The sequence below is a fragment of the Gracilinanus agilis genome, chromosome 2, assembly GCF_016433145.1.
Source record: "Gracilinanus agilis isolate LMUSP501 chromosome 2, AgileGrace, whole genome shotgun sequence".
Classification (NCBI taxonomy): Eukaryota; Metazoa; Chordata; class Mammalia; order Didelphimorphia; family Didelphidae; genus Gracilinanus; species Gracilinanus agilis.
The window spans coordinates 320,450,453-320,475,984 of NC_058131.1; the positions used below are offsets into that span (position 1 = coordinate 320,450,453).

General features: G+C 36.4%; 1 protein-coding gene across 1 annotated transcript in view; it reads left to right on the forward strand.

Moving 5' to 3' along the window:
• The window catches only part of LOC123237367 (spermatid perinuclear RNA binding protein), a 123,223-nt gene that overhangs the window by 42,594 nt on the left and 55,097 nt on the right, over positions 1-25,532 (forward strand). Inside the window, exon 2 of the mRNA XM_044664251.1 lies at positions 24,347-24,516. Within this exon, the coding sequence (XP_044520186.1) occupies positions 24,514-24,516 (3 nt within the window). The 5' untranslated portion in view covers positions 24,347-24,513. The remainder of the gene's footprint in view (positions 1-24,346; positions 24,517-25,532) is intronic.

Below are 25,532 nucleotides of genomic sequence, written 5' to 3' on the forward strand. Positions count from 1 at the left end.
AGAAATTACATAATTGTTGAAATTCTGAACTATCTTGACAGTTTCTAAGGTGAGTACTGCATGACTGAAGAAATCTAAATTGTCCATGTCTTTCTTAGTTCTTTATTTGGACTTAAGGTGCAGAGCCTGAAGACTTTGTTTAACATGTTACTTGAGGTTTCACCAGTAGTCAATAATAATAGATCTGGGAATTAAACCATATTATTTGACTCCAAATGCAGTATTCTTTCCTATATATGACTGTCTAAAACTTTTTCCATCTAGCTCTCCAGAATTCCTTTCATATATAAAAATAGCTTTTCAATAGGATAAATATTCCAATGAGTATAGCCTTTGGCAAGGCACTTGCCCTCTTGCCCCATAGTTTGATGAGATTACACTATATAGTTAAGATTTGTTTTATGTGATATGATGATTCTAAGAGGAACTCTCCATAACCTCTTTTCCTGGTCACTTGTTTTTGATAACTATATGTATCTTACATTTCCTTCTTTCCCCTTGTTTTGTAGAATCATTTTTCAGTTTGGCTTATTCTGAATTTTAGGGAGTTTAGTAATTTTTTGGCTAAGTTTACCACTTTTCTAGTCTAAGGTATTAATTCTCCTTGCCTTTTTTCTTTACTAGTATTACATTTTGTATCTCTTGCTTTGTACTTTGAATAAAGTCTTTGCAGCATTCTTTTCTCTGAAGCTCTATTTAGGCTTATTGTGGATTTTTTCTCTTGAGTTTATTCCTTGAATTTCTCTCAGTTCAAAGTATTTTGTCATTGTGTGCATTTCTTTTCTGTTTACTTATATCTTTAGCCTCAGTTTCTGGAATGGGGTGTAGTGTTATGCTTGGGTCAAATAACACTCCTGTACCCCTATGTGGTCTTGAGTTCAATGACTAAAACTGGGCCCTGCCTTCTGCGGGAATTATCTAGCTTTGTCTTCTGCTGTAGTTTCGGCTGGGGTGGACCTTGACTGTCTAGGATCCAGGTGAGTCATATTGTTCTGGACCTGTCTCCTACTGGATAGAATGGGTAAGTCACCTTAGGTTCTGTCCTGGCCTTGTCTTTCTTCTGTTGTCAGACTAGGCTGCTTTGTGTCTCTGGTTTTTTACCTATCCTCTCTGCCATTGTTTTTTGTGCAACCTGAATTGGATAAAGGAGTTTATAGCTGATTCACATTAGTTTTCTTGATCACTTACTTCAGGAACATTTTTAGAACTTTATTGGGATATTTGTACAAGAATTGGCTTCCTTTAGATACTAACATGTCATCATTTCCTCATAATTTTCTGGCCTATATGGTTTTTTTTTTAAACTTTACCTTCTGTCTTAGAATTGATACTAAGTATCTATTGGTTCCCAGGCAGTAAAGGCCAGGCTGTTGGGATTAAGTGATTTGCCCAGGGTCACACCACTAGGAAGCATTTGAGGCTAGATTTGAACCCAGGACTTCCCATGTCTAGGCTTGGCTCTATCCACTGAGCCCCCAACTACCCCTGGACTAAATACTTTCTAAGGTTCCTTCTAACTCTTTCTATTTTGATTTATATTTCATGTCTATTATGTCTGAGACTTATGTTATATTGGGAGCTTGGCGTTCACTCGGTGATTGACAGGTGGATCAGTTGGATGTTGGAATGTTCCCAGGGAGGCATGCGGACACAGGAGAGGGCAGTTGGTAGCCCTGGAAGAGGTTCTTGGGTCTTTACTTGTCCCTGAGGCTGGAGATCAGTGGATTCTGGTCTTTGGGGAAATCGAGACTTGCAAACTCAACCCTGCAAGCTCCTCCGGTGTTTCCTGTATTGTCATCGACCTGTACCAGACCACCATCTCTGTTTCTACTGCCCCTAGATTTTAGGAAGTCAATTATTTTAGTCATCTAGGTTTCCCAGGGCCCGGGAGGGATCCGGGAAGTGGGCAGGAGAAGAAGAGGGTGGTAAAAGGGGTGGATATCTCAAACTGATTAGGCTAACATCTACTGAAGAAGAAGCTGAAAGTTTTTATAGCAGTTTGCCTGCTCTGGTTTAGCCCTGGCCAGGCTGTACCAGAGAGAAGCTATCATCTTGATTCCTTTATTTGCCTGCAGTTAGAGATTCATTACTATCATTTAATTTAGGGTCTCCAATACCTCTATCCCATACCATTATCCTTCTTTGCCAAATATATTCAAAGTTTTAAGTACCTTCCTGAATTGGTTGTTCAAAGCTTATTTGGGAAGGGAGTCATGCAGTCAGATTACAACGTTACCCCGCTGAAGAGCCCAATAAATAATACCACTTAACCCTAGGTGGGTCCTGTAGGATATCATCCATTGACCTAAAGGATCCTGCCTGGGCAACTGTTATAAAGGAGAGAGGTGTCATCTTACCCTCTCTCTGTACTCCATCTCCATCTCCATCTAATAGAAGGTAGTAGCCTCCTTTTAATATAACACCTATGAACTCTATCACATTCCTATCATCACTGTTCATGCCTAGTTATTAAAACTTAAAACTGCATCAAGACTTGGGACACTATATGGGGTGATCCTTTGTCTCATGAAATGACATTTCCTGTTGCTTTGGGGCATATGATAAAAGCAATTGAATGTATCATTTAGTCCAGCCTTTCTATCCCTTCCCACTCTTTTTCATCCTGCTTCTTTTTTTTTTTTTTTTTTTTTTTTTGGTCTTACAGCAAGTTTCTTTAATTAAAGCCTAATTTCTCAAATATATAGAAAATTGAATCAAATTTATAAAAATACAAGTCATTTCCCACTTGACAAATGTTCAAAGGTCATAAACAAGGAATTTTTCAGAAGAAGAAATCAAAGCTATCTGTAGATATATGAAAAAATGCTAAGTCACCATCGACTAGAGAAATGCAAAACAAAGCAACTCCGAGGTACCACATCACACCCATCAGACTGACCAACATGACAAAAAAGGAAAACGACAAATGCTGGAGGGGATATGGGAAAACCGGGACACCAATGCACCGCTGGTGGAGTTATGTATGATCCAATCCAACCACTCTGGAGAGCAACCTGGAACTACATCCAAAGGGCCCCAAAACTATGCATACCCCTTGACCCAACAACACCAGTACTACATTGGTAACACAAAGAGATTTTTCTAAAAAGGAAAAGGACCTACAAGTACAAAAGCATTTATAGCAACTCTCCTGGGGATGGCAAAGAACTAGAAACCGAGGAAATGCCTGTCAATTGGGGAATGGCTGAACAAGCCGCCGCGGTAGATGATTGTGATGGAACACCATCCATCCTGCTTCTTTTCTATTAGCACTCTTCTGTCATCATCACAGAGTTTCCCTATCTTGCCTCATCTGGAAATGAAATAGTTCTTCTTTGGCCTTGTCCCATTTTTGATTGCTACAGAAACTTTGATGTACTCTGTTTCTGACTTGGGCCAGATTGTTGTTCCTTAGGCAGTTTGGTAGCCTGCCAGTCTTAGGTGCTCACTGTATTGGTGCCAGACTTAGTGTGGACACTCTAACAACTTTAGCTGTAGTTTAGAAATCCAGAGCTCTAGCAATCCAGTAGCCAAGCTTCTCTAGGAGCAGAGATGACATGCATATTCCATAACTAGCTCAGCCTCTTCATTTACCAAATACTGTTGGGCAAGCTGAGTGGGAATTGTTAATGGGAAGAGCTCTTCTCACACCATCTCTTTCATATCCGTTCCCCAAATGATACAAACCTGGTAAATGCCTTTTGGTGGATTTGGGGATTGTTAACGTGAATTAAATGCTCATTAGTCTATCCATTGGCTCCTTTGAACTACTTTTTGGAACTAGATAAATGTCTGTGATAGGCATGTTTCCTACCTTTGTAAGGACATAGACATTAGGTGTGTTTCCTTCATTTGTAAGCATACTTAACTACTAATATATGGTGGCTCGATCTACCATTATAGATTGTAATCCTTCTATACCTTCACATCTATATCTTTTAATTTTCTAAAGGTAATCCATTTAAGGAAAACTTTTTCTTCCTTTTAGTAATTCATGGATACCTTCACAGAAGCAGTGTAGTATAGTAGAAAGTGCTATACTTGGAGTCTGATACTAATTGTATGACTTTGGACAAGTCATTTAAACCGTTCCTCATCTGTACAGTGAGGATAATACCACATATACTTTCTACATTATAAGCTGGTTGTGAAGAAATATTTTGTTAAACCTTAGAACACTATAGAAATGTAAAGGCATTGACTGTCACTCTGAAATGCCAGGAAAACATCTTCAAATATTAGAATGATATTTTAAACTAGAAGATTAATTATTTCAGTGTTTTGATAGCTTCCTTTTTATTTATTTATTTTTATAGAATAGCTTTCCATGGTTACATGATTCATGATCCCTCCTGCCCCAACCCTCCCCTTTCCTCCCCACTCCCAAAGCTGACAAGCAGTTCCACTGCATTATATATGTATTGTTGTTCAAAACCTATTTCCATATTATTCATATTTGCAATAGAGTAATCTTTTAATGCCAAAACCCCATCATATCGTTATCGAACTATATAATTGATCCTATGTTTTTCTTCTGCATTTCTGTTTCCACAGTTCTTTCTCTGGATGTGGATAGCGTTTTTTCTCATAAGTTCCTCTGGATTGTCTTGGGTCATTGCATTGCTACTAGTAGAAAAGTCTTATTACATTTGATTGTGCCATAATCAGTCCCTGGGTACAATGTTCTCCTGGTTCTGCTCCTTTTGCTCTGCATCAATTCCTGGAAGTGTGTCAAGTTCACATGGAATTCCTCCAGTTTATCATTCCTTTCAGCACAATAATATTCCATCAGATACCACAATTTATTCAGCCATTCCCCAATTGATGGATACCCTCTCATTTTCCAGTTTTTTTTGCCACCCCAAAGAATGCGGCTATAGATATTTTTGCACAAGTCTTTTTCCTTATCTCTTTGGGATACAAATCCAACAGTGGTATGGCTGGATCAAAAGGCAGGCGTCTTTTAAAGTGCTTTAGGCATAGTTCCAAATTGCCCTTCAGAATGATGGGACCAATTCACAACTCCACCAGCAGTGTATTAGTGTCTCAATTTTGCCACATCACCTCCAACATTTATCACTTTCCTTTGCTGCCATATTGGCCAATCTGCTGAGTATAAGGTGGTACCTCAGAGTTGTTTTTATTTGGATTTCTCTAATCAGGAGGGATTTAGAACACTTTTTCATGTGCATATTGATAGTTTTGATTTCATCATGTGAAAACTGCCTATTCATATAGTCCCTTGACCATTTGTCAATTGGGGAATGGCTTGATTTTTTGTAAATTTGACTTAGTTTATTATATATTTAGGAAATTAAACCTTTGTTAGAGTTTTGTTATAAAATTTTTTTCCCAGTTGCTTTCCTTCTAATTTTGGTTGAACTGGTTTGTTTGTACAAAACCTTTTTAATTTGATATAATCAAAGTCATTCATTTTACATTTTGTAATGTTTTCTGTTTCTTCCTTGGTCTTGAATTCCTTCCTTTCCCACAGATCTGACAGGTATACTATTCTATGTTCGCCTAATTTATTTATGATTTCATTCTTTTACATTTAAGTCATTGACCCATTTTGTATTTATCTTTCATCAATTGGAGAATGGCTGAACAAATTGTGGTATCTGATGGTGATGGAATACTATTGTGCTGAAAGGAATGATGAACTGGAGGATTTTTATGTGAACTGGAGACCTCCAGGAATTGATGCAGAGCAAAAGGAGCAGAACTAGGAGAATGCTGTACACAGACTGAAATATTTTGACACAATCAAATGTAACAGACTTTTCTACTAGTAGCAATGCAATAATCTAGGACAACAACAAGGAACTTATGATAAAGAATGCTATCCACATCCAGAGAAAGAACTATGGAAACAGAAATGCAGAAGAAAAACACATGATCAATTAGGTAGTTTGATAGAGATATGATTGGGGTTTTGGCATTAAAAGATCATTGTATTGCAAATATGAATAACATGGAAATAGGTTTGAACAATGATACATGTATAATGCAGTGGAATTGCTTGTCAGCTTCTTGAGGGGGGAGGGAAGAGGAATGGAAAAAACCATGAATCATGTAACCATTGAAAAACACCCTAAATAAATAAATAAAATTTAAAACATAATCATTTCACTTTGGAAAACTAACAGTTTCTATTTGTTACCGAAGATTTCTTGAATAAATGTTAATGTGGCTATCAAAAAATAAAAGAAAAAATACATGGCCTGCTAATACACTATTGATGGATTTATGAATTGGGCCAGCCATTCTGGAGAGCAATTGAGAACATGTCCCCAAAATCACACATTTCCATCTGCTTAGTGGCTATCTCAAACTGGTATCTTGTAGATATCTTAAATACATGCCCCAAACTGAACTTAGGCTTTTTCTTTCCAAGACCTTTTCTGAAATTCTTGGTTACCATCAAGGGTACCATCATTCTCTTAGTCACTCAGGCATACAATCCTTTACTTTCACCCTCCATAGCCAGTCTATTGCTATAAATCCTTGGTGCATCCTTCATTATCTTACATATGGACAATTTCAGTAGCTTGCTGTTGCTCTTGCTGCCTCAAGTCTCTCCCCATTCTGCTCTATCTTCCACTTAGGTGTCAAATTGATCTTCTTTAAATCTAGGCCTGATCATGTCATCTTCCTGTTCAATAAATGCCACTGGTTCTTGTTGCCTTTCTAATCAAATATAAATCCTCTGTTTGGCTTTTAAAGGCCTTCAATAACCTGGCCTTTTTCTACTTCTTCAACTCTTTTTTTTTTTACACTTTATTCCCTTCATATGCTCTGCAGTTCTGTGACAGTCCTTTTTGTTGTTTATTATCCTTGTTAAAGTTGGTTTTTAAAATGCGCAGTTTTACTTCCTGTCCTCCATTTCTAGAACTCTCTTGTGCCACCTCTGCCTCTTGGCTGCCTTCAAATCTCAGCCAAATTTTTTTCTCAGACTTTTTTAATGCTTGGAACATAGAAGATGTAATAAATATCTTTTGACTGAATAATCTTGAACTTAGCAGTGACTGCTATTAGGTATATACTGTCAAAGAAAGAAGAAAAGGGATCTTCTGTATGTAATCACTCCCCCCCCACACACACACAAGCTCTTTTTGTTGTAGCAAAAAACCTGAAAAATAAGGGATACTTTGGATAATGTCAAAAATAATTGTAGTATGTGAATAGAATGGGATATTACTATATCATAAGAAATAACAAAATAGTCTGAGAGATTCTACCCAGGAAGACTAGTGCAGAGTGAAATGAGTAGAACTTGGGAAGCAATTTGTAGCATTAGAATAACTTCATAAAGAAAACTAATTTAAAAAGACATTATTAGAAGGCTTAGCAGTGCCATGACAAGAGGTATGATAGAGTCAAAAATGCAAAATGAGATTTGGGTATGCCTAATGAAGGAATTTGTTTTGCTTGACACATTTATTATGAGGTTTTCTTTTTCTTTTTTGTTCATTGATGCTAAGGAAGAAGTGAGGTAACAATAAGATTAAATATAAAAAGAAAAAAAAAGAAATACATGTACCATTAAAGGGTCTAATGCAGTGATTCCCAAAGTGGACACCACCACTCCCTGGTGGGTGCTGCAGCGATCCAGGGAAAGGTGGTGATGGCCACAGGTGCATTTGGGGGCGGTAAATAACTAAGGGGCATGTGACAAGGGGTGCTAAGTAATATTTTTTTCTGGAAAGGGGGCAGTAGGCCAAAAAAGTTTGGGAACACTGGTCTAATGAGTCTTTATAGGAAAATAAGGTTACCTAACAGAACCTATTATTCATTTTAGTCACATTTCTATTCTGCATTAAAATAAATTAAGACTTTTCCATAGTTACATGATTCATGTTCTTTCCCTCCCCTCCTCCAACTCCCCTCCCATAGCCAATGAGCAATTCCACTGAGTTTTACATGTGTCATTGATCAAGACCTATTTACATATTATTAGTATTTGTACTAGGGTGATAGTTTTAGAGTCTACATCCCCAATCATATCCCCATTGACCCATTTGATCACAAGCAGTTGTTTTTTTCTGTTTCTGGTCCCACAGTTCTTTCTCTGGATATGGATAGCATTCTTTCTCATAAGTCCCTCAGAAATGTCTTGAATCACTGCATTGCTGCTAGTAGAGAAGACCATTATATTTGATTGTGCCACAGTGTATCCATCTCTGTGTATAATGTTCTCCTGGTTCTGCTCCTTTCACTCTGCATCAATTCCTTGAAGTCTTTCTAGTTCACATGGAATTCCTCCAGTTCATTATTCCTTTCAGCACAATAGTATTCCATCACCAACAGATACCACAATTTGTTTAGCCATTCCCTAATCCAAGGGGATCCCCTCATTTTCCAATTTTTTTTGCCACCACAAAGAGTGTGGCTATAAATATTTTTGCACAAGTCTTTTCCCTTATTATCTCTTTGGAGTAAAAACCCAATAGTCGTATGGCTGGATCAAAGGGCAGGCAGTCTTTTAAAGCCCTTTGGACATAGTTCCAAATTGCCCTCCAGAATGGTCTTGAATCAATTCACAACTCCACCAGCAATGCATTAATGTCCCTATTTTGCCATATTCCCTCCAACATTTAATACTTTCCTTCACTGTCATGTTAGCCAATCTGTTAGTTGCGAAGTGGTACCTCAGAGTTTTGATTTGCATTTCTCTGATTATAAGAGATTTAGAACACTTTTCATGTGTTTATTGATAGTTTCTTATTTCTTTACCTAAAAATTGCCTCTTCATGTCCCTTGCTCTTTTTTTTTTTGTTAATAATTTTTATTTTTTAGAAAAGTTAACCTGGTTACATGATTCATGCTCTTACTTTCCCCTTCACCCCCTGACCTCCCCCCACCAGTTTTCCACTGGTTTTAACATGTCATTGATCAAGACCTATTTCCAAATTGTTGATAGTTGCATTGGTATGGTAGTTTCTAGTCTACATCCCCAATCATGTCCGCCTCAACCCATGTTCAAGTAGTTGCTTTTCTTCTGTGTTTCCACTCCTATAGTTCTTCCTCTGAATGTGGGTAATGTTCTTTTGGCTCTGCTCCTTTCGCTCTGCATCAATTCCTGGAGGTCTTTCCAGTTCACATGGAATTCCTCCAGTTTATTATTCCTTTGAGTTCGATGATATTCCATCACCAGCATATACCACAATTTGTTCAGTCATTCCCCAGTTGAAGGAAATATCCTCATTTTCCAGTTTTTTGCCACCACAAAAAGCAAGGCTATAAATATTTTCGTACAAATCTGTTTATCTATGATCTCTTTGGGGTACAAACCCAGCAATGGTATGGCTGGATCAAAGGGTAGGCACTCTTTTATAGCCCTTTGAGCATAGTTCCAAATTGCCATCCAGAATGGTTGGATCAGTTCGCAACTCTACCAGCAATGTATCTATGTCCCAATTTTGCCATATACCCTCCAACATTCATTACTCTTGCCTTCTATCATTTTAGCCAATCTGCTAGGTGTGAGGTGATACCTTAGAATTGTTTTGATTTGCATTTCTCTAATTATTAGAGATTTAGAACACTTTCTCATGTGCTTATTGATAATTTTGATTTATCTCAAAATTGCCTATTTATGTCCCTTGCCCATTTATCAATTGGGGAATGGCTTGATTTTTTTATACAATTGATTTAACTCCTTGTATATTTGAGTAATTAGACCCCTGTCAGAGTTTTTTGTTATAAAGGTTTTTTCCCATTTTGTTGTTTCCCTTCTGATTTTGCTTGCATTGTTTTTGTTTGTACAAAAGCTTTTAAATTTAATATAATCAAAATCATTTATTTTACATTTTGTAATTTTCTCTAACTCTTGCTTGGTTTTAAAATCTTTCCTTTCCCAGAGATCTGACAAGTATACTATTCTGTGTTCCCTTAATTTATTTATAGTTTTCCTCTTTATATTCAAGTCATTTACCCATTCTGAATTTATCCTGGTGTAGGGTGTGAGATGTTGATCTAAACCTATTCTCTCCCATATTTTCCAAATTTCCCAGCAGTTTTTGTCAAATAGTGGATTTTTGTCCCAAAAGTCGGGTTCTTTGGGTTTATCATACATTGTCTTGCTGATGTCACTTATCCCAAGCCTATTCCACTGATCCTCCCTTCTCTCTCTTAGCCAGTACCATATTGTTTTGATGACCCTACTTTATAGTATAGTTTAATATCTGGTACAGCTAGGCCACCTTCCTTCACATTTATTTTCATTATTTCCCTTCATATTCTTGATCTTTTGTTACTCCAAATGAATTTTGTTATAGTTTTTTCAAATTTAGTAAAAAAGTTTTTTGGTAGTTTGATAGGTATGGCGCTAAATAGGTAAATTAATTTGGGTAGAATGGTCATTTTTATTACGTTAGCTCGTCCTACCCATGAGCAATCAATGTTTTTCCAATTCTTTAGATCTAGTTTTAATTGTTTGGAAAGTGTTTTGTAGTTGTTTTTGTATAATTCCTATTTTTGTTTTGGTAGATATATTCCTAAATATTTTATATTGTCTAGGGTGATTTTAAATGGTGTTTCTCTTTCTACCTCTTGCTGCTGTGATGTGTTGGAAATATATAGAAATGCTGATGATTTATGTGCATTTAATTTGTATCCTGCAACTTTGCTAAAGTTGTTGATTATTTCTACAAGCTTCTTAGTTGATTCTCTAGGATTTTTTATTTTAAACCCTTACCTTCCGTCTTGGAGTCAATACCGTGTATTGGCTCCAAGGCAGAAGAGTAGTAAGGGTAGGCAATGGGGGTCAAGTGACTTGCCCAGGGTCACACAGCTGAGAAGTGGCTGAGGCCAGATTTGAACCTAGGACCTCCTGTCTCTAGGCCTGACTCTCATTCCACTGAGCTACCCAGCTGCCCCTTCTCTAGGATTTTTTAAGTAGACCATCATATGATCTGCAAAGAGTGATAGCTTAGTCTCCTCCTTGCCCACTTTGATACCTTCAATTTCTTTTCCTTCTCTAATTGCTACTGTTAGTGTTTCTAGTACAATGTTAAATAATAGAGGTGATGATGGGCATCCTTGTTTCACTCCTGATCTTATTGGGAAGGCTTCTAATTTATCCCCATTGCATATGATGCTTTTTGATGGTTTTAGGTATATACTGTTTATTATTTTTAGGAAAGGTCCTTTTATTCCAATACTTTCTAGTGTTTTCAATAGGAATGGGTGCTGTATTTTGTCAAAGGCTTTTTCAGCATCTATTGAGATAATCATGTGGTTTTTGCTTGTTAGCTTGTTGATATGGTCAATTATGTGGATAGTTTTCCTAATGTTGAACCATCCTTGCATTCCTGGTAGAAATCCCACCTGATCATGGTGGATAATCCTCTTGATCACTTGCTGGAGTCTCTTTGCTAGTATTCTATTTAAGATTTTTGCCGCTCTCCAGAGCAGGCCCTGGTGATCCCAGGTGGCTGTCAAGGACTTAATGAATGACCCAAAATTGCTCTAACTCTCTTGAGCTGGCTTTTGCACTGTAGGTGGTGTGGGGGGAGGGGGTTGTTCAGCTCCTGTTTTAGTGAGAGCTGTTTCACCCTCTTATAGAATGGAAATGCCCCGATTCCACATACCTTCAATGCTGCTCCCTGTTGTTGGGTCCCTTTGTTTGTCTGGATTTGTTTTTATGTCCTCCTTAGGAGTCCTATATGTGTGGGTTAGGAGAGGTTAAGCAGCTGCTTTTTACTCTGCCGAGAAGCAGAAATCTCCCTTGCTCTTTTATCAATTGAATGGCTTGATTTTTTTTTTTTTACAATTGATTTAGTTCCTTATAAATTTGAGTAATTAGACCTTTGTCAGAGGTTTTTGTTATAAAGATTTTTTCCCCAATTTCTTGCTTCCCTTCTAATTTTGGTTGTATTGGTTTTGTTTGTACAAAATCCTTTTAATTTAATGTAATCAAAATAATTCTTTTTTACATTTTTTAATATCCTCTGTCTCTTGCTTGGTTTTTGATGTGGAGGAACATAAGAAAGAATTGTTTGTTAAATGATCAGTATGTATGTGTGCACGCATATAAAAAGAGACAATTGTGGTTTGCGGTTTGTTAGGGTTGATTAAGTGTGCAGGAAAAATATAAAGTGCCTAAGAAGAGCACATAGTGCATCAGTGAAGATTTGTTGGGGAAGGGTAGGATAACCTGTGAAAGTTAGTTACATTAAGAGGCAGAGATAGGATTGAAAGGCATTCCAAGTGTACAACAAAAGTACTGAAGCTAGAAAGTGTGAGTTGTGTTTTGAGAAGGTAGAGTATTTAAGGAGAATGGTATGAGGTAAGCTTGGAAGGCTCAAGGTGCCCATGTTATTGAGGTTATATAGATGCAGAGACCAGTTCTTACCCTCAAAGATCTCAGAATTAAATTCTTTAATGGATAAGATAGGAAATATTTAGGAAATTCAGAAAAAAAGTGAGGACATTTCATTTTAGTCATTCAATAATCATTAAATTCTTAGTATTTGCCAGGCACTATGCTAAGCCCTGAGAATATAACTACAAATAAAAAGAATGACAATTCCTGCCTACAAGGAGGGAAAAAACACTTACATGAGAGCTTTTACAAAGGGATGTGGAAGGAAAGTACCTGCACTGAGTTGTATGGAGCATGATGGAGGAGTTCATGAGAGCAAACTGGTGAAAATGCCTAGGCCATCCACTTAAATGGGAGCCAGGTGGACTGATACCTAGGTGTGAATTCCAGGAGAAAAGTGATCTTCTGGGATGAAGAAGAGTTTAATTGAGACAGTATGAACAAAGGTTCCTTGTCAGCTCTGAAAATTTATCCTTTAGGGTAAAGTAAGGAAATGAGCTTGTCTGGAATAGAGGAAGATGTTGGACAAGTGGAGTGGGATCAAATTATGGCAGACTTCAGTTTGAAGTTTGAGGAGCTGTGGGCCTTTATTTAGTAGGCATTTGTGAGTCAGTTAGCCTATGCTTTTGATGGAAGTGGAACAATAGGAAGTTTAATCTGCTGGTTGATAAAGGGTGCAATCAAGATGAATTTTCTTAAATCAGGCTGTTTTTTTTTTTTTTTTGGAAAAGGGGGGCTTTTTAATTGTGTTTTGTGTTTAGCTAATTCATATAATACAGTAAAGCTGTATAGTTAGGTATAAAGGATAGATTGCTAAATAGGATCAGAAAACAGGTTTAATTTCTTCCTCTATTACATACTGTCAGCATATTTATTACATAACCTCTATAAGCCTCAAATTTTTTTATCTGTAAATGGGGAAAATATCTATAATACCCAACTTACAGGGTGGTTGAGAGGCCCAAATGAAATAATAAATCAATAATAAGCAAATGAAATTTTTACAAAAGTGCCTTTCCAGCTTTGGAGTAGCATGCAGTTGTAATTATGTTTTCCCCATCTTCTTCCCATCCCATTGTACTTAAATATTAATTTGTAAGCTCATTCTTCATTGGGTCAGTGAAAACATCTTTGGTTTAAATCCAGTGGCAGATAGGACAACAGAAAAGGAATGATCTGTATCTGTATCTCATTTTGTTTTAAATTGATTTTAGCCTTATTAACTGTACTTTTTGTGGCTACATATTACATTCCTTAATTAAATAGGTTATTTTGTCAAGAAAAATAGTTTAGGGGGCAGCTTGGTTGACTCAGTGGATTGAGAGCAAAGTCTAGAGATGGAAGGCCCTAGGTTTGAATTTATCCTTACACTCTTACTGGCTGTGTGACCTTGGGCAAGTTACTTAACCCCCTTTGCCTAGCTCTTCTCTTCTGCCTTGGAAGCAATACACAATATTGATTCTAAGACGGAAGGTAAGGTAAATGTTTGTTGAATGATCAGTATGTGTGTGTGCACGCATATAAAAAGAGACAATTGCGGTTTGCAGTTTTAAAAAAAGTTTAGCTGAGGACAACAATCTGATTTTAGCTGGGATTCTTATTTTTTTTGTGTGTGTCATAGACCCCTTTGTTAATCTGGTGAAGGCTGTGGACTTCTCAGTGTTTTTACATAAAATAAAATGCACTGAATTTGAAAGGAAATCAATTATATTGAAATATAGTTAAGATATTTTAAGAAGTTCACACATCCTTGAACTAGGCAGTGATTCCCAAAGTAGGCGCTACCAGGGGGCTAAGTAATATTTTTTCTGGAAAGGGGGGGCAGTAGGCCAAAAAAGGTTGGGAACCACTGAACTAGAGGGACAAGATACATTAGTTAAGTCATCGTTAAATGAGTTTAGAATTGAAAAGAACATATAGTAAGGAAGGTTAAGGCAAAATATGGGAATTGTAGAGATAATGGCTAAATTCAGAGGTATAGAATTATAAAGCTTGAAGAAACCTTAAGAAAAAAATGTTACACTATTTTTGTTGCTGTTCAGTTGTTTTCAGTCATGTATAACTCTTTTATGATCCTCTTGGGATGTTCTTGGCAAAGATATACTGGAATGGTTTGTCATTGCCTTCTCCAGCTCATTTTACAGATGAGGAGCCTGAGTCAAACAGGTTAAGTGAGTTGCCCTGGGTCACACAGCTAGTAAAGTGTCTGAGGCTGCATATGAACTCCAAGGTTTAGCACTCTTAACCACTGAGCCACCTAGCTGCCCCATGTTAGAACATAAAGTCTTAATTTTAATTATAGAAAGCACCTAATAGAACAGTATATTAGGACAAGAGGGGGTTGAGAATAGAGGTGTTTGCACATAACACAGGCATTGCTTAATTTGGTCATTTCCTGAAGCTATGATTAGCCCGAGGTTCCTAACTAGCATCCCTGCCTGGAAAAATAAGCAGTGAAAAACTGGCTTCTGTTAAAATTTTATATCTTTGAAATTGTGTAAAGCCACTAAGGCATTAGGACTGACAGGCTTGAAATGTATTAAAGCTAAGGCTCATTAATCTTTAACAAGTTGAAAAGCAAATGTATAGCTAAGTAACCAGTGTTTGCAGTATTAAAATGCTAGTGTCTTCAAGTACTGTCAGGAAATGACAATGGGAAGTTATTTCAGAGTGGTAACTACTGATAAATTCCTCTTTTTTAAAAATGTATTTTTATTTTATTGATTAGTTGCGAAAAATTTTCCATGGTTACTTGATTCATATTCTTTCCCTTCCCTCCTCCAACCCCCTCCCATAGCCAACGCACAATTCCACTGGGTTTTACTTGTGTTATTGAGCAAGACCTATTTCCATATTATTAGTATTTGCACTGGGGTGATCTTTTAGTCTGCATCCCCAATCATATCCCCATCAACCCTTGTAGGCAAGCAGTTGTTTTTCTTCTGTGTTTCCGGTCCCACAGTTTTTCTCTGGATGTGGATAGCATTCTTTCTCATAAGTCCCTCAGAAATGTCTTGAATCATTGCATTGCTGCTAGTAGAGAAATCCATTATATTAGACAGTGTACAATGTTCTCCTGGTTCTGCTCTTTTCATTCTACATCAGTTCCTTGAGGTCTTTCCAGTTCACATGGAATTCCTTTAGCATGATAGTATTCCATCACCAACAGATACCACAATTTGTTTAGCCATTCCCCAATCAAAGGGCATCCTTTCATTTTCCAATTTTTGCCACCACAGAGTGTGGCTATAAATATCTTTGTACAAGTCTTTCCCCCTATTATCTCTTTGGGGTATAAACCCAATGATGGTATGGCTGGATTGAAGGGCAGGTAATCTTTTAAAGCCCTTTGGGGGCATAGTTCCAAATTGCCCTCCAGAATGGTTGGATTAGTTCACAATTCCACCAGCAGGGCGTTAATGTTACTATTTTGCCACATCCCCTCCAACATTTAATACTTTCCTTTGCTGTCATGTTAAGCCAGTCTACTCTGTGTGAGGTGGTACCAGAGTTGTTTTAATTTGCATTTCTCTGATTATAAGAGATTTAGAACACTTTTTCATGTGCTTATTGATAGTTTTGATTTCTTTATTTGAAAATTGCCTAAAATGTCCCTTAGCCATTTATCGAATGGGGAATGGCTTGAGTTTTTGAACAGTTGATTTAGCTCCTTGTATATTTCAGTAATTAGAAGTTTGTCAGAGTTTTTTTTTTCTTATAAAGATTTTTTCCCAGTTTGTTGTTTCCCTTCTGATTTTGGTTGCATTGGTTTTGTTTGTACAAAACCTTTTTAATCTAATGTAATTAAAATTATTTATTTTACTTTATTTAATTTTTTCTAATTCTTGGTTCTTTTTAAAATGCAGAGATCTGTCAAGTATACTATTCTGTGTTTGCCTAATTTCTCATTGTTTCCTTCTTTATATTCAAGTCATTCACCCTGAATTTATCTTGGTGTAGAGTGAGATGTCGATCTAAACCTAATATCTCCCATATTGTTTTCCAATTTTCCCAGCAGTTTTGGCCAAATAATGTACCATTAATTAATTAATGCCCCCCCCCAATTGCTGCAGCACCCACAAGGGGGCGATGGCGCCCACTTTGGGAATCACTGATATAAATTTTTTGCATCAGTGTTCCTTAAGGAGATTGGTCTGTAGTTTTATTTCTCTGTTTTTGATTTGTCTGGCTTTGGAATCAGTACCATATTTGTGTCATAAAAGGAATTTGGTAGAACTCCTTTGCTTATTTCAAATAGTTTGTGTAGTATTGGGATTAGTAGTTCTTTGAAAGTTTGATAGAATTTACTTGTGAATCCATGTGGCCCTGGGGATTTTTTCTTCTGGAATTTTTTCATGGCTTGTTCAATTTCTTTTTCTGATATGGGATTATTTAAGTATTCTGTTTCTTCTGTTAATCTAGGCAATTTATATTTTTATAAATATTCATATCACCTAGATTGCTATATTTATTGCCATATAATTGGGCAAAATAGTTTTTAATGATTGCCTTAATTTCCTCTTCATTAGAGGTGAGGTCTCCCTTTTCATCTTTGATACTGTTAATTTGGTTTTCTTCTTTCTTTTTTTTTTTTTATTAGATTAACCAATACTTTGTCTATTTTATTTCTTTCAAAGTTACCAGCCTCTAGTCTTATTTATTAATTCAATAATTCTTTCACTTTTGAATTTATTAATTTCTCCTTTAATTTTTAGGATCTCTAATTTAGGTTTCATCTGGGGATTTTTAATTTGTTCACTTGCTAGTTTTTCTGTTTGCATGCCCAATTCATTGTCCACTGCCTCCTAATTTGTTCTCTCTCTCTCTCTCTCTCTCTCTCTCTCTCTCATAAATTTTCCCCTGAGTACTGCATAGATTTTGGTAGGATGTCTCATCATTGTCATTCTCTTTAATGAAATTGTTTCTATGAGGTGTTCTTTAACTAACTGATTTGGAGAATTATATTATTTAATTTCCAATTAATTTTTGACTTGCCTCTCCATATACCCTTTAACTAAGATTTTATTCACTTCTCTTACCTCTTTCTATTTATTTTTTGGTTTGATTTATTTAGATCTGATAGAGGAAGGTTCAGGTCTCCCACTATTATAGTTTTACTAGCTATTTCTTCCTTGTACTCTACTAATTTTTCCTTTAGAAATTTGGATGATATATATATATATATATATACCACATGGTGCAGACATGTTGAGTACTGATATTTCCTCATTGTCTATACTGCCTTTTATCAGTTACCTTCACTATCTCTTTTAATCAGATCTATGTTTACTTTGGCTTTTTAAGATAGTGAGACTTGTCTTATTTTTCTCTGTTGAAGCCCAATAGATTTTGCTCTAGCCTTTTACCTTTACCCTGTGTGTGTCTGCCTGCCTCTTGTGTCTTTCTTGTAGACAACAAATGGTAGGATTTTGGTTTCTAATCCACCCTGCAATATTATTTGCTTTCGTTTTATGGGTGAGTTCATCCCATTCACATTCAGAGTTATGATAACCACTTTGTATTCCCCCAACATTTTGATTTCTTCTCCTAGTTTTCTGCCCTTTCTTCTTTTACTATTTCCTTTTAAACCAGTGGGTTTTTTTTTATTCAGTCCCCCCAATCCCCACCCTTATTTTATTTCCCTTTCTGCCCCCTCCCTTTTTGTTCCCCTCTTATTATCACTTTTTTAAGGGTCTATTAAATTCCCTTTCCCCTCTCTTTCCCTCCCTTTATGTACTCCCTGCCCCCCCCCCCCCCCTTGGTTTTTCTCTTCTCACTTTCCTTGTAGGGTAAGATAGAATTTGATACCTCAATGGATCTATATGCTCTTCCCTCTCAGAATTGATTCCACTGAGAGTAAAGTTTAAGTTATTAGCACTCTCTTTCCCTCCCCTTCCCATGTATCTGTTTGTGTGATATAGATTATCTTATTTTTCTTATTCCTTCAAGTTTTTCTTGGCGTGCCATCTTCTTGACCCAATTTTGTCGTCAATTAGAAGGCTCTTTTCTTTTGGAGTGACAGAACTTTGTACCCACCTTTGGTCTGGTACTCTTGCCTTAGTTGTTCCTCTGCATCTTAAATTAGGTTTAAAGCTGGAAATGAGACCTCACCCTCCCCAACCTCCCCCCCCCCCCCCTTGGGACTCTGAGCTACACTTCTACTGCTTGTCTCTCAACTTGTTTTTTTCTAGATATACTAAGGGGTTGGCAGTGCTTTTTACGGTGACAACCTCTCCCATTTTTAAGAGTGTTGTTGCACATAGTATCTATCTGATCAGACACGATTCTCTTCCCCCCCTCCTCCCCCATTTCCCCTAACATCCAATGCTGACTTGGGCCTGAAAAAGATTGACTTTTTTCTTTTATTTCCTCATCAGGATTTGTTTTGGTGCATTTTCTGGATGTGTTTAGAGAGGTTTAAGGGGAGAGCTTACTTTACTGCTTACTACCACTGCTTTTTTGACTCTTCTTCAGTCTTCCATGGCTTCTTGGTGTTTTATGAGGTGATGCTGTTTCTATCTTCCTTTTCTAGAACATTTTGTTAATGTTTATGTCTTAAATTGGTGCTGCCCTTAGTAGCTTTTTGCTATGGGGATCGAATACTTGTTAGCTAATATAATTTCAAAGTTCTAGATCGTCTCAATGTCCTGATTGATTTATATTGGTTACATTTCTCATCTTTTTTTCCTGACCTGAACTTCTTTTTCCTTATTTAGGCAGCCAGGTATATCACCCCACCCCACCCCCCACCCCCACCCCATATTTCCATCTAGATGCTGCTGGACTTGGTGTGGACACCTACTTTGCTTTGCTCTACACCAGCTCAGAATTCCTGAACTTAGTTGATCTGTTACCTCAGCTTCCTTATTAGCAGAGATTATAGGTATGGGCCACTAAAACAAGCAACTGAATCCTTTTCTCTAACAACATTCTTTTTTACAGTACAGACTTTGGTTAAATAAGACTTGTTTATGGTTCCATAAACTTGTAAATGAACTCAGATTTGAGTTCATATACAAGTTCTGCTATTTAACATGTGTAACTTTGAGCGAGTCATTTCTCTCTGGGTTTCAGTATCTTCTTCTGAAATATGAAGGGGAGTAAATTAAATCATTCTTAAGATCTCTTCCAATGTGGAAACCTGTGATCCTGTAATCCTTTTTCAAGGTAAAGTCTCCATATTTTTCTTCAATTTGCTTGATTCTAAAAATATTCAACTTTTTCTCAATGATTTCAACAAATATCAACATTGTCAGTCTTTCCTTTTATATTGGTTGTTTGAAAAGATGTTTTTGAAAGTGTTAAATTATAATATTTACATTTTTTTTGCTGAAGGTACTGAGCTTCAGAAAGCAACTTGTCTTTTCTGACCCAGATACACAGTTTTCAATTGTGGTAGGTGATGCCAGAGAGAGCTGAGTGTGTTGGCAAAGGCCCAGAAATGAAACTATTATATTACTGGAGGACCTAGAATGTTTTTTCCTAGTAGTAGGAAGGTGCAGTAGGAAAAAATTTCTTTGTACCTCAACTTCATAAATCAAAGGCATATTTTCTAAAGTTAAAGGTTCTTATTTGCTAAAGTGTGAAAAGAAGCATTTCTGAAATTTTATTAGCAAAATTGGAGGTTTTTAGCTCATTCTTCACCTCCTACTTCAGTGCTGTCATGTAACAAGTTTACAAGCCAAGCTCATCTCACAAACTCAACTAATTATGAAGTACCATCTTGTCCATTCTGTCTCCAGATTTTAATTTCCTTTCCTGTAGTTCCTCAGTTCTGTGGAATAGCAACAGATAATCTTTTGATAATAAATGGTGCTGTTTAAAGATTTGTAGATACCATTTTCTCTTTTCAGTGTTTGATACCCTGCTTTGTGTCTAAGGAAGACATCTTGGATACCTAACACTTTTTTTTTGGGAAAATTAGGCCCTTTTCTCTTTCATATAGTCTTTATAAGATCCCAGAACTTGAAAGACTTTCAGGAACAGGACTACCTAAATCAGTCTTACAATAAAGCATAAATACTTTGAAGGGTACAATTTAAATGCTGTTTTCCATTCCCTTTTTCCTACCCTCAGTAGGTTTTACTGTGGACTACAACAATACAAATAAAATCACCATAGAGAGGCAGCAAAACTCTGGTAAAATACAAAAGTCATAGTTGCTATCATAGTCCAAAGTTAAAGGATACACATTTTAAAATTTATGTTAATTAAGTCTTTGGGGATAGAGGAAGAGAGTTTATGTACTTTGTAGAGTATTTGTTTAGTATGGTTTTTTTGGGGGAAGTAGCTGTTTAGTCTAAATCAGTGATTCCCAAAGTGGGTGCTACTACCCCCAGTGGGTGCTGCAGCTATCCAGGGAGTGGTGGTGATGGCCACAGGTGCATTTATCTTTCCTATTAATTGCTATTAAAATTTAAAAAAATTAATTTCCAGGGGGCTAAGTAATATTTTTTTCTGGAAAGGGGGCGGTAGGCCAAAAAAGTTTGGGAACCACTGGTCTAAAAAGTTTTATCAATAATTAAAATAATTGAAGGATCTGGCATTTCATCAGTTTAGGGAACTCTTGTTGATAGGAACTTCCTGTATCAACAGATCAAATTGAAATTTGTCTCTACTTTAGGTATTTTTCTCAAGACACAGAAAACTGTGACACAATGACTTGCCCAAACTTCAGTTTTAAGAGTCAAGAGTTGGGATTTCTGACTAAGTTCTTCTGAGTCTGAGCCCAATACTCTCCATCAGATTATTCTACTTCCACAGCAATAAATCAAATATTAAAACAAGCAAAAAATTAAGTTAATCTTTTAGCATAGGATTTAAAATCTGAAGATACCCTAGAAATTATCTTACTCCAATGTCATTTTACAGATTTGGAAACAGAGATCTAGAGAAGTGTGAGATGACTTTTACCACTTAGTAAGTTAAGTTGAGCTGGAATTTGAAAGGGGAAGAACTTTAATGAATTTTGTCTTTTTTGATGCTGTCATTATCGTCAGAGTACTCATTCAAACAGCTTTTATTTATTAGAACCTTTTATAGTCACTAAACTTAGGTAGTGTCCATGAGAACATAATTCAGGCAGATTTGCTGAATTCAGAACTTGAGAGGCTTGTTATATAACATGGGTACTTTTGCATGTAGGTCATAGCTGATTATCACTTGGACACAATTGTGCATTTGTATTTGGCATGTAAGTCACTATTTCTTACCCAGATTCATTGAAAAAAAAGAGGAGTGGGACTTCCTTTGTAGGAGGGAGCAATTATTTCTCTTGGTTAAATTGTTGTCAGTAAGTCTTGTGAATATCTTTTCAGTGGAGAGGTATTTAAATGAAGGGAAACAGTTTTCCCTTATGTTTTGAGTTAGGTGATAAACAGTTTTAATTACTCCCTCTGTGGCTGAAACACCTGTTGTGCTTTGGTGTTAATTCTCTAGGCTTGCTTTGTTTGGTAACTGGGTGGATTAAATATAACTATTTCAGAATTGTTTCGCTGTTGCTATACACGTTCACATATTTTTCTAAACAGTAGAATAAAATGGTTTCTGCAGGATTGTGTGTAAAATCGAAAGCAGAATGGTGTTGGGAGTTCGTGGTAGTTAAACAGTCATCTTTTTATGCAAACCTAGATCTCAGAACTGTGAAAGTTCCTTAAATTTGGTTCATGCTTCTAAAAATAGTAAAGGTAACTATATTATATAAAACATAATCATCAAAATAGTCTAGTACCGCCTAAGAAGAAGAAGAGTAGATCAATGGAATAGATTAGGGGTAAATGACCTCAGCAATCTAGTGTTTAAAAAACTCCAACGATCCCAGCTTTTGGGATAATAACTCCCTATTTGACAAAAACTTCTGGGAAAATTGGAAAACAATATGGCAAAAATTAGGTTTAGATCAGTATCTCATACCCTATCCCAAGATAAGGTCAAAATGGGTATGTGATTTAAACATAAAGCATTAATCAATACTGTGTATTGATTCTAAGGCAGAAGAGTGGTAAGGGCTAGGCAGTAGGGGTTAAGTGACTTGCCCAGGGTCACATAGCTAGGAAGTGTCTGAAGCTAGTTTTGAACCCAGGACCCCTGGTCTCTTTACCTGGCTCTGAATCCACTCCACCCAGCTGCCCAGCCAAATTTCTAGGAATCTAAATCATTCTCCAATTGATAAATGGTCAAAGGATATAAAAAGGCAGTTTTCAGATGAAAAAATCAAAGCTATCAATAATCATGGAAAGATGTTCTAAATTCCTCTTGATTAGAAAAATACAAATTAAAACAACAACCTCACCTATCAGATTGACCAGGATAACAGGAAAGGAAAATAATAAATGTTGGAGGGAATGTGGCAAAATTGTGACACTAATGCATTGTTGGGGGACTTGTGAACTGATCCAACTATTTTAGAGGACAGTTTGGAATTATGCCCAAAGGGCCATAAAAGAATGCATACCTTTTAATCCAGGAATACCACTAGTAGATCTGAATCCCAAAGAAATTAAAAAAAAAATGGGAAAGGACCTGTTTATACAAAAATATTTTATAGCTGCGCTTTTTGTGGTGGCAAAGAATTGGAAAAAAAAGGAATGTGTCTCAATTGGGGAATGGCTGAACAAATTGTTGTATAGGATAGTAATGGAATACTATTGTGGTATAAAGAACGTTGAACAAGATGATTTCAGAAAGAACTGGAAAAACCTATGTGAATGGATGGATGCAGAGCGAAATGAGCCAAGCCAGAAAAACACATAGTAACTAAAATTTTGTGTAACGATCAAATGTGATAGATTTTGTTACTAACAGCAATATTATGAACCAGGACAATTTTGAGGGACTTCTGAAAAAGAATGCTTCCCACTTTCTGAGAAAGAACTGTTGGATTAGGAATACAGATGAAAACATGATTTATCACTTGTTTATTTCAGTATATGATTTGAGGTTTTGGTTTTATAAGATTACTCACAAAAATGAATAACATGGAAATATATTTTGCAAAATAATACCTGTATAACCCAGAAAAAAACCTAAAAACTAAAAAACAAAAACAAAAAAAACTGAGAATGGAAAAAAATAAAAGTAGGAAAGGTGTTAGTCATCTTCCCCATTATATAGATGAGAACCCCAAGCCCAAGATATGTAAAGTGCCTTATCCAGGGTTATTCATCTCATAAATAAGTGAATCTGGAGAAAAAGGGTCTTAAATTTAGAGTTAAAGGACTTGGATTTAAGTCAGAATTCTAACACTAATTAGGAAAATCATTCTAGCCCCCTGAGTCTTGGTTTTCTTATCTGGAAAATGGGGATGATAATCCATACTTCTCATAACTTATATGAGAAAATCACTTTGTGAAGTTTGATTGAAATAAATTCAAATAACATTTGATTTTATTCTGTTAAAATAAATTCACCTAGCATTTGAATCTGTTATGTTCACGGTACCAGGGATATAATTAAAGAATAATCCTTACTCCCAAGGAATTTGCATTGGGAGTTTGGGGGAGGGTAATGAGGTAGGATGGGAAGAAGAATAAGATGTAAGCAATATAATAAAAAGTAGATGGGGTGGAATGGGGTAAAAGGGCAGATCAGGCAATGTATTATAGGAACAGGTGAGGAAATAAAATTATACAATTGTTAGATAATTCTGAGACTTGATTTCTTTGTTTTTAAAATGGGAATAATACACTGCCTACTTCCACAAAGTGATTGTGAGATAAACATAGAAGCTTGTCTGAGCACTTATTGAAATGTATCCCTTTATTATTTCCATTAATTTTTCAGGCATAAATATCTTAACCAAATTTACCTACATTATGTAGGCCTGAGGCATAACATTTTCTGTGACTTTATCAGCTTCTTTAATAAAAAAAAAAACAAACTAAAAACCCCATGATTTTCTTTCCTAAAATCTTTTGCCTTTTAATAGGGCCAAGATATACTGAGTTAGATACGGATTTGATAGTAGTCACGAATTCAAAATGTAAAAACTTGTTATCTTTTTTTCTTGTCCTCTTTTAGGTGTATTCCAGAGAGTAGTTCTTGGGGCATCTTTGCCACATTAACTCTATCTGTCAGGAGACTGAAAGGCTTATGAGGAGGTTCTGTCTCACAAAACAGGGTCCATTGAAGACAACAAGGAAGAGGGAAAAGGAACGGGGAAAAAAGCTAAAACATTTTAGCAAACCATGGTAGGTAATTTCTACTAATTCTCTTGATCTTAGGTCAAAACATTTTCTGAACTTGATTTTTGGAAATGTTAACATTAGAAAAAGGTGTTAATTTGTTGGCTCTAGTGCTAGGACAGAGATGGTACTGTGCTGCTATTTAAGCAAAGCAGATGAGGTATGATTTATTATAGAGTCCTTTAAACCACAAAATGGAGCCCAGTGAGCCTGCAGGCCATGAATTATTAAATCCAAATGAGAGAATGTTCATAAATAATGTTTTCTAATAAAACTGGCAAACTGTTGCAAATGACTAAGTGACCTTGCTTCCAGACTTCTACTTCAAGGTCAATTATTTTTTCCTCTTTAAAACATATACCTCCCCTGATGTCCTCATCATGTCATGGAGGAGTCCCTGGGCATAAAAAATGTGCCTATCAAGCATAAGTTCTGCCTGGTTCTGCCAAGCTGACAAGTTTCAAAAATTACCCCTGCAGTAGACGGTGCTTGTTGTCTGAGGATCCTGAGCAAGCCCCTTTCCTACCCTGGACCTCAATTGTATTCTTTGCCACTGAGAAATGATAATTTCAGTAGTTTTCCGTGTTTTCACATTTTATCTTGTCCCAGGTAAATGGAAAGAGGCTCCTCAGTGGAAGACTTGGTAGCTGGGTTAAGGGGAAAGATGAGTAGCTTCTTTATACCAGAGATGCAGAAGGGCTGGGTTCTGTTTGCATGTGGATATAATCACTTGACATATTGAATTGAACAATTCTTAGTAACTGGATTATAGTACCTCTGACCCTTATCATCTGACCCATACCTATTTTTTTGAGACAGAATTTATCAGATATGTAAAGTGTCTCTCAAAAAGGATGATCCTGATGTTTTGTTTCAGACTGACTTCACTAACTTTTGTCAAGTCACTTAACCTTTCTATGACCCAGATTCAGCATTTGTAAAATGCGGTCAGTTCTTTTACTTTTGTCTCTCTGGGGAATGTTAGGTAAACCTGTTTTGTCAATCAGCTTCTTATAAATCAA